The sequence below is a fragment of the Trichinella spiralis genome (assembly GCF_000181795.1).
Source record: "Trichinella spiralis strain ISS 195 chromosome Unknown Scfld6, whole genome shotgun sequence".
In the NCBI taxonomy this organism is placed as follows: domain Eukaryota; kingdom Metazoa; phylum Nematoda; class Enoplea; order Trichinellida; family Trichinellidae; genus Trichinella; species Trichinella spiralis.
This window is the reverse complement of record NW_003526945.1, coordinates 5639570-5649344: the sequence shown is the minus strand read 5'-3', so window position 1 is coordinate 5649344 and position 9775 is coordinate 5639570. Positions and strand designations below refer to the sequence as shown.

Genomic DNA, 9775 nt, shown 5'->3' with positions numbered 1-9775 from the left:
CTTTCAAAGCAGTTGCTTTTCGAAGATTCCACTTTATCACAAAGCACTTGTTTTTCAAGCATTGTAAGACTATGTACAGAGGACTTTTATCAGGTGATGACAAGGCCACTGCCGTACCTTGTATTTCTACTCCAGTGCTGGAAAATACAAAAAATGAAATAAACAGACTGTAATAAATCCATCATATAATATTAAACCCTTCTCTCATATTATTATAAACTAATAAACAGCGTTTTATCAAATTTAATTATGCAGCAATGGTAGGGAAAAATGGTTACTGTGAAACTTCAAGTAAGTAAAACTGAATCAGCTACCTCATGATACTTCGGCTACCATATGTTAAGTGGGCACAAAGTTTGCTTTATTCTTCTTCTTCTTCTTGTGTTCCTGTCAACGTAATATTGTTTCTCTGCCTGCTGCTTTCTTCATGCAGCTGCGCAACTGAATATGTATTATTTGCGCTTGCTGGTTAAAGTAGACACGTCAAATGCAGTCGCATGGTGTTGTTCAGTTTGCACGTAGATTCCATTTTTCTCATCATTACATTTTATCCATCATTTTGAAATTCGTCTAAACGTTCAATCGATAGTACATTTGTCCGTTTTGAATTGTGCTATTGACGCTGCTTCTTAATTCTTCTTTCATGCGATGCGCACGAACCATATTTTGATGAAAAGTGGACTTCAGTATGATTTTCTGGAATTCTTTCGGCTTAGTTAATGGCGCTGTTGACTATAATAATCTTTTCCGCCTCATCTTTCAGGCCCAATTTACAAGCGGTTTCAAACTGGCGAAGTGATGAATTCTTTAAGATAAATTATCCCCATTCGATACATAGCCATATCATAATTTGATATATAATGGACCATATGAAACGCAGGGATATCTAGTTTTCATAGCCAGCTTTGTCTCATAAAATTGCAGCCTACAGTTTATCGCTGGGCTGTCAACTAATCATGACTGAAAATGCATCAGTACAACCAACAACAAAACACTATGTACAGTATATTTTAAAAATCTTCAAGGTTTAATTTCATGAACAGTGAACATCGTTGAATAAATAAATTGAAAAAATTACAAATTTCAAATTAGCTATGTTTTAAATAAATTACATAAAAATAAAATCTTAATATAGCGCACTGAATAGCTAAATAAAAAAATATTATCCAAAGCTGAAGAATCAAATTTTCAGTTGATATCAATTTTGATTTTGTATTTGAGTTTTTACCATGTCGCCATTCCAAATGATTTTTGTTTTACAACTTGTTCACTTAAGTTGTTGCTTGCATGATTTATACTGCCACTTGGTTTACGAGAACAACTTTGTTGGCATCGTGCCAACTCTTATCAACTCGAATCAAATTGAAGGTCTCGGGTAAGAGTGATGCAAAATTTTCTATGATTTAAATGATAAAGGAAAGTGGAACATTCCTTATTAATGGCAGCCTTTATAATTCTGCTGATTTGGTGTTTCTCGTTAGAACAGTATTTATGCATTTTGTCTGAATTTCTGCATGTCCTTAAGTGCGGGCTGAATTTCTATATCTGCTATATAAACAAATGTTATGTATTCAGCAAAAATCAAGTGATACGTTCATTTGAACGGCATTTAACAATAAGGCAGTCGTTATCAGCTAACCAGTTTGAACGGGCGAAACATATTAGATTAACCTTCTGTTGAATTGTTCTGGTCAATCTGACCTGATCGTGCTTTGAATGCATATTATCCGTCATTTCTCATTGCTTTAATATAAGGTTTTGTGGCATCTCTTTTGAAACAATTTTATGCGTTTAAAAAGATTTGGCAGTTCTATGAGTTTTTATGGGCCTTCTGAAGCATCTCAAAGTGGAAATGTACGTTTTTAGAATCGTGTGGTCAAATTGTGCCGAAGCCAGAAAAAGTGAAATACGTAAAAATAATCTGAAATCAAATTAAATTTGTTTAAAGGATAGCTCTGTCTTTGCTCTATATTTCTGTTTTGAAAGGTTTTTAATAAAAATAATTTTTACGAAATTACGCGGCAAAATATTCAGAAAAACTGGTTACAGAAATATGGTGATTTACGTTTATTTTGACGTAAATCTTGTCTTGTCTCAGCTAAAGTGACGGCAGTCAATGGTTTCTCCACATGCAAAGAAATGCGGATCTATTTTTTAACCTTTATTAAAAAGTACTGAGGGTCAATCATGATCCACAAATAATCATTTGTGAATCTAAGACAGATCTGATCCGTAAGATTCTGGTAAGTTGATTTTTCAGTTTCATCAGTTGTACTGTTTTCATCCGCGTCTTTTTTATCAGTCGAAGTAGTCATCTCCACAATTTTTCATCTGTAGGTTCACTTGTATGCCATTCAGTTAGCAATGATTAATTATGGGAAATGTTTTTAAAAGTGTGATCTATATGCTGCTATCTGAAGCATAAATTTAATCAGATGCACTGACGTTTTATTCATATAGGCGACTTTTTGTTCTGCATATGATGTTCTGTATCAGCGGTAACAACTTTTATTTATATGGAAATGCGAAAACAAGGACAAGAAGTGATTTCTACTTTAAACTTTATTATTTTTAATTCTTACGGTAGTTAAAAATTGAGATACGTTTATGTTTCAAAGTAAATAAATTTTGTTTATGAATGTTGCATTATTTTTTATTTATTTATATTACGTTTGATTTTTGAATTAAGATTGCTGAACTTTTTGTGAAACACTAAGAAGGTTTTCATTTTTCAAAATTCTCAGGAACTGAATTGTTTACAATTCAGCACCTTTCAACGTTTATTGGAATCTGTTGTAAGATAGGTAAGATCTAAATTGAAATTGGAATCTTTGGTGTGCAAATTTTTGTTTAACTTTAATAAAGATCACCGGTAAGCAGCGAACTGGTGAGAACATTTTTATGATTTAGCGGTGTTTTTGTAAAGGAATCTTTTATGATTGCGCTGTCAATTAGTTTATTTTAATTTGATATCTGTAAGATGTTTAAATCAGCAGTAATTTTGAAAAACGTCTAATAAATTGTTGAACGCATTGTCACTATGGTTATATTATACATTCCAATAAATTTGCTGTTTAATATTATGGAAGAAATTACATTTCATAATTGCTTTTTTGCGCTGCGAGAAAGTAGTATGCAAAATGGCCTGTCATTTGCACTTAGCGAGCAACAGTTGCTCGTATATGTTAACATTTCACTGCGTCAACGTTGGTGGTTTTTGCGTTTAGCACTGAAGCTTTAATTTAGTGTGAAATGCTTTTTTTCTGTTAATCCAGGCGCATCTTCAAGTGAATTTTTTCACCATACGTTGAACAAAAACGTACAGTTTTATTTCATCATTTGATAAAGCAACTTTTGTAAAAAGTGAAATTCACATTTTTGTATAATTGATTGAGCTACAGAGAATTAAATTTTGACTTAAAACATTTATTCTTATAGATTATCTGACAAGTTTATGCTGATTTCTAAACAGAAATTTGAATAAAAAAACTGTTTCAGTTTATTGCAGCGGTGATTTTTTTCTTTTGCATAAACGAAATGATTCTTCAAAAAAGTTTGACATTGGTGAATAAATGCACGTTTCTGAAAAGTTGTTCGTCCGTTGTAATTCCACGGTAAGTTTCAGCTTTTTCACATTCCCACGATTTTGCAATTATAGCTTTGACAATGTAGGAAACATTTTGTTCAGCAAAAAGGTCCAATGGAAAATAAATTTGATCTGGTGGTTGTGGGCGGTGGTATTGTGGGCTGCGCTACGGCGAGGGAAATCAGCAATCGAATGCCTGAATTAAAAATTGCCATTGTAGAAAAAGAATCCAAGTTAGGCAAGAATTTAATTTTTTTTGCTATTTGATTTGAGATTTTAAAAGTAAAATTAGTCAGCTTTTAGTTGACATTTTTCAATTTTTCCATATGGGCAAATGCGTGAATATGCATTTTTTAATTTACCCAATTTGTGAAGCAGGCTAGAATTCTAAGATTCAAAATTGTTTGTGTAAAATTTCAAAATTCAATTCATAAAGAATTGTGCATTATTTGTTCTGATTAGAAAATTTTGCATGTGTTTAAAATCATTTGGTAAGTTTTTATTTTATCAAGCGGTAAGTTTGAATTGCGCAGCTATTATAAATTGAATGAACATTTCAGCTTTTCATCAAAGTTCCCGAAATAGTGGAGTTATTCATGCGGGCATTTATTATGCACCAGGTTCATTGAAGGCAAAATTGTGTGTTCGTGGTTTGGATCTTTCTTATGAATTTTTGAACAAGAAAAATATCCCGTATAAAAAATGTGGAAAAGTAATTGTGGAAAAGATGAATAAGTTTCATATAATAATAATAATGATAATAATAGTCAATTAATTGTATGTTTTTAGCTGATCGTCGCGGTGGAGCAAAGTGAACTTGCTGGTTTGAAAGAGCTGTACGAACGTGCGCAGCAGAATTCAGTGAAGGATTTGAAAATAATCGAAGGTTCTGAAATTAAAAATTACGAACCACATTGCAAGGTGAACTTGTTTAATTTCCTTCTGGCAAGTGTGAGTGTGAAATTTTTAAATTCCATTTACAGGGTTTGAAAGCTATATGGTCTCCTCATACTGGGATCGTTGATTGGGGCCTTGTGACCAATTATTATGCTGAAGATGTTGTATCGCGAGGTGGTCGAGTGATTACAAATTTCGAAGTGGACAGCTTCAAATTGAATGAAGATGCGAATGTCTCAGGCAAAGACAAATTTCCTCTCACAATAACTTCAAAGGATAAAGTAATTCGTTTGTTTATCTCTTTTGTATATGTCATTTTGTTTTGTAAGAGAATTTTTTGCCCCATCTTGACGTTAATAATTTTCCAAATATATACCTGTTCAGTTAATTCAATGCAAATATGCAATAACATGCGCCGGTTTGTATTCGGATCGTGTTGCTGTCATGTCTGGATGCTCACCGTTGCCGAAAATCGTGCCCATAAGAGGGGAATATTTAGTTCTTAAACCAGAGAAACGTAACTTGGTTCGTGGAAATATTTATCCGGTAAGCAATTATTTTTCCATTTCACCATAAATATTGCTTTTTATTTTATGAAAATTAGGTACCGCATCCAGGTCTGCCATTTTTGGGAGTTCACTTCACTCCAAAAATGAACGGAGATATAATTTTGGGTCCGAATGCCGTTCTTGCATTCAAACGTGAAGGATATGGCTACTTCCAAATGAATGTCGGTGAACTATTGGATTCCGTGTTGTACAAGTTCGTTTGTTTGCTTTTTTTTCAAACTTTTCCCCCATCGTCTGGTGTGGGATAAATATTTTCTTTAAAGGGGTTTTCTCCAGTTGGCGATGAAAAATTTCAAATTTGGTTTCACCGAATATTACCGTGGCATCTTTATTGGTTCTCAAGTGAAACAACTGCAGCGCTACATACCAGAAATCAAGTTGGCAGATGTGGAACGGTAATTTATTTTTTCCAATATCAATTTTTGTTATTTCACTTTATTAATATGATATTTTTTTAATAAATTTTCAAGTGGAATGACTGGTGTGAGGGCCCAAGCGTTGGATGTGAAAGGAAATTTGGTTGACGATTTTGTTTTCGATTCCGGCACTGGAACTCTCGGGCAACGAATACTCCACACTCGCAATGCTCCTTCACCGGCTGCAACGTCCAGTTTAGCAATTGCAGAATTTATTGCAGATAAAGCGATGGAAAAATTCAAATTTTAATTTCTTTCACATTCTGCTGTGCGTATGTGTAGTAGTAGCAGCATATTCTATTCAAATATCGGTTATTTCTCAGATTCAGGTTAGAATTGAAATATGCTTACAGAAGACCCTCTCCCCCCCCTTTATATTATTTGATTAATGAAAAAGTAAGTATAATTTTTATTTGTGAATTCAAAATTTGATAAAAATTTGCAACAGTCGTCCATTTACAATAATTTGCAAAAAAGTAGTGTTCAAAAATTTCAGTTCCTGGAATTATTTCAGGATTAAGATTCTCTTGTTAACATCAGCATAGATTTTTACTGAAGTTTTATTTTCTGCCGTTTTCTAATTGCACGAACAGTGTTGATTTGCATTTCTGCGAGATAAAAAAGTATGCATTTGCAGCAGCGGAGTTCAAAAATGAAAAGCAAATCCCTTTCACCAAATTTTACTACTTTTATCGAACTTTTACATTTATAAAGGAAAAGAGAATATATTCACAATCACTTTTTAGTCTGCTCTTGGGAAGTTTTCTCGACCAAACCTAAGCTGTCCTGTACTGTACGTTTGACGTATTTCTCAAATTGTTGCCTGTCGTCACGATACATTTTTGCTGCAGCAATGTTTGCGGCACTTTCTACATTTGGCTCTGAAATTAAAAAATTTTTTTTACAAAACATCCTCGCCGGTATATATATAATATATATACAGGTTAGATGAAAAACTTAGCTTTACCAGCTAACATGCTCAGCACAGATAGTAGTATCTTTTCTACACTTTGAACTGGTGACCAACGTTCCGCAGCGCATTCATAACCAGTCGGATCGTCTCCTGGTGCATGCAGTATACTGATGCACACACGTCCGTCCGGGTAAATATTCGGATGGAACATTTCACAAGTAAATGTCATCTTCGGAGGACTAAGTGGGTAGTCACTGGGAAACCGGAGCTTTGCTTGAAATACTCCATTTTCATAATAAGTATCCGGAGGGCCGCTACAAAACATGAAAATACAATAAATCAGTGTAAACTGTTCTCAAAAGGTACACAATTAAGCCGTAAAAACTTACAAGCAATGAAACAAATTATCGCTATATGCTGTAAATAGAATGCAATGTATTTTCAACATGAATAAATATAAACTTTATGTTGCTGACAAATTAGACATATTATATTGTTATTATAAATTACATCAGCAACATAACAATACAAACATGCCATTGTTATTGCAATAAATAGCATCTTTTATTACTGATTATCAACTGTATTTATCGTCACCTAAAAGTCAACAAGACAAAAAGTAGCATGAAAATTTGAAATATGAAAAATTATAATCAAGGGTTTTCTAAAAAAGTTCAACGAAAACAAGACAAATCTGCTTAACAGTCTAGTTAACGTGTCAGTGACATTGATCGCCTAAAGCAAATTCATTCTCATCATTTAAAATGTAAAGTATCTATTACTTTTTATTTCACAACTATTTTAAAACATTACCCGCCATCTAGAAAATAATTATCTACTTGCATTTGCCTGAATGTGATTTGCATTTAATAAAAATAATTCTACCAATAACAAGCTGCACTTGATTCACTCAAACGCTCAAACAAGTCAATCATATCAATGCATCTAAGCGTTTCTCAGCAAACTGAAAAAATCATTGAAAAGTCAACGCAAGCAAAATGCAACAAATTGTAGTGTACTGAAATGATTCATCGTTTCTATGAAATCAAATTCAACATAGCAGTGTTCAAAGTTGATTATACATTCTTGATACATTAAAGAAAACAAATCGATGAAAAGAAATATTGATAACACCAATAGGTAGTGAAACTAAAAAAATCAAAACTGTATGACTCAACTTTCCAATACTAACACATAGAGCTACACTACATTTAAATAAAGAACTTATTTACCCATTATTCACCAATAAAGAAAACAACCTTCACAAAAAACTTAAATCAGTCGTTCACAGAATTTCTTTAATGCTCATTTTTCTACACTGCAAGAGCTTATAACAGCGATAGAAAGCAAAATTATACTTCACTGAAAAGTAAAGAAATCGAAATGATTATATATGGGAACTAATCAGTAAAATAGAAGCAGGAAAAATACTTTACCACAAATAAATTAAAACTACAGCTGGCATTACAAAAAATAACGCAAAAAATGAAAGTCATAGAAGCAAGATTTCATTTTATCAATACCTTTTTAAATACTTTATCTGCTTGTGTTTGCATTTTAATAACTAAATTTTTGGGGATATAATATAATAAACACATTACATACATAATAATACAATCCCATTCGAAAAAGTTGTCATTATCTGAGGGTCCAGCGATTATGCCTTCAGGTGCATTTTGCGACAACTCTTAAATAAAGCAAGCAGTAAGTAGTTGTAAATGAACAGACTACAATTTTACGTTTATATTCATTCATCAAACGTTTTAAAGCCGACATCACAAACAGCAATGCTCCGCACTGCGCAAACAAACGCCACAAATAGTAAGTTATTACAGTAAAAATGTAGACCACTAAAATATAAGCAGGATCCCAAATTTGATAAACTGTTCAGGCACTTATAGCATTAAAATGAAAAAGTTAGAAAACATTGAAATACAATTTAAAGTTTTAAATAACAAATATAATGATTGCTTGAAACTATTTGATCTAGTTTAAGCTTTTACAGTAGGAAATAAATTCATTGCAAAATAGTTTTTCTTCACAAAGTAAAAACTCTTGAAATTTGAACTATATCTTAATAAAAGCAATTTTTTCATATAAAAAATTACTATCATTGTTAATTTTCCAAATCTTGTAAATATTGTCTGTCATCGTAGCGTCATCCACATCGTAGCACTATTATCTCTGCCGTATATACGACATATAGCTAAAAAATGCACCAACTTTTCATGTACATCTTTATTATAATACTATTGCATTACAACACTGTTATGTACCATGAAGAAATCTAGCTAGAAAATGAGTTTGATTGGATTATATACTAGACAGGCCAGACTGATTCCAGAGGTCACTTAGAATTGTTGTAAGATTAGCCTGTGTTTGGGTGTGTGTGTGTGTGTGTGTCTTGTGACAATTGCTTGTGTATTCATACACTCATTAAAAGTTATTACACGTTACGAGTGAGATGAAATAAATACTACATGAATAAAATACTTACCATTTTGCGAAAATTAAAACACTTCACCTTTAAATTACGTATTTTGTATTTTCAAACAAGTTAAAATATTAATAATTGACTTCGTAACATTTAAACCGTTAGTGTTCCAATTGGGCATACCCACTAAGGAGAAACTCACATTAGAATCAATTGCCCTGCTGATTTAATTTTTAATAGAAATTATATTGAATAACTGCATTAACTTACAATAGAAAATATTCCTGCTTTCAGTCATTATACCATTCTTCATTCTTGCATCTTTAGCTATTTGTCACATTTATTTTCGATTGACATATCTAAAAACAATGTTCAGATTACTCACTTCGTTTGACAATCGGAATCTCATTTAGCAATCATGGAAAAGAAAAGTCCATGCGTCACCTATACATAAAGAACGGTGCTGAAGAAGTAAACATTATGCAAAATCTAAAAAATGTCAGTAACAATTCTGAAATGAATTTTCAAAATATTCTACAGCTATGTATTTTTGTTTATCATTATTGTCAAAAAACACAAAGTTCATTTATATGAAGGCGAATTCTTCACGGTGTTTTTGATTTTATTTCTGAATAAAGACTTTCTTAATGGTTTTTGGATACTGTTTCGAATCATTGGCAGTATGAAAATGAGAATACGTAAAATTAACAAAAAAATTGAAAAAATATGTGACTTTTTTAAAATTTAATTAAAGATGCATTGTATCTCTCGAAACCACGCACTTTGCAGTTTCAACAGGCATCTTATAATAACAGCAGAAATAATTTAATTTATCTTTTTTTAATATCTATACTTTAAGTAAAAATTAAGAAACTGCTTGCTTTAAATGTGCAGAGAATTTTTCACATTAAATATTCCGAAAGTTACAGTAATACTAATTGTTTAAACTGCAAAATTAAA

The 9775-nt window shown here is 32.0% G+C and overlaps 2 protein-coding genes across 2 annotated transcripts; one reads left to right on the top strand and one right to left on the bottom strand.

Moving 5' to 3' along the window:
* The first annotated feature begins 1822 nt into the window (after window positions 1-1822).
* On the top strand, window positions 1823-5718 carry Tsp_09673 (FAD-dependent oxidoreductase). Its single transcript, XM_003374272.1, has 11 exons — window positions 1823-1910; window positions 2173-2243; window positions 3499-3614; window positions 3673-3819; window positions 4160-4298; window positions 4376-4507; window positions 4570-4764; window positions 4868-5029; window positions 5088-5249; window positions 5329-5447; window positions 5523-5718. Exons 1-11 carry the CDS (start codon window positions 1823-1825, stop codon window positions 5716-5718), a joined length of 1527 nt encoding a protein of 508 aa, XP_003374320.1.
* Window positions 5719-6203: 485 nt separating this feature from the next.
* Tsp_09674 (ubiquitin-conjugating enzyme E2 G2) lies at window positions 6204-8157 on the bottom strand. Its single transcript, XM_003374271.1, has 4 exons — window positions 8121-8157; window positions 7987-8068; window positions 6436-6695; window positions 6204-6349 (listed from the first exon to the last, which is right to left on the bottom strand). Exons 1-4 carry the CDS (start codon window positions 8155-8157, stop codon window positions 6204-6206), a joined length of 525 nt encoding a protein of 174 aa, XP_003374319.1.
* Window positions 8158-9775: the final 1618 nt, after the last annotated feature.

Bases quoted from the DNA above. Each gene is read 5' to 3' on its own strand.
- Tsp_09673 (XM_003374272.1), top strand. From the start codon at position 1,823: ATGGGCCTTCTGAAGCATCTCAAAGTGGAAATGTACGTTTTTAGAATC. The intron at 4,508-4,569 runs GTGAACTTGTTT...TTCCATTTACAG, and splicing joins ATTACGAACCACATTGCAAG to GGTTTGAAAGCTATATGGTC. The intron at 5,030-5,087 runs GTAAGCAATTAT...TATGAAAATTAG, and splicing joins TTCGTGGAAATATTTATCCG to GTACCGCATCCAGGTCTGCC.
- Tsp_09674 (XM_003374271.1), bottom strand. From the start codon at position 8,157: ATGTCGGCTTTAAAACGTTTGATGAATGAATATAAAC. The intron at 6,696-7,986 runs GTATGTAATGTG...CATGTTTTGTAG, and splicing joins GAATGGGATTGTATTATTAT to CGGCCCTCCGGATACTTATT. The intron at 6,350-6,435 runs GTAAAGCTAAGT...TTTTAATTTCAG, and splicing joins TGTGCTGAGCATGTTAGCTG to AGCCAAATGTAGAAAGTGCC.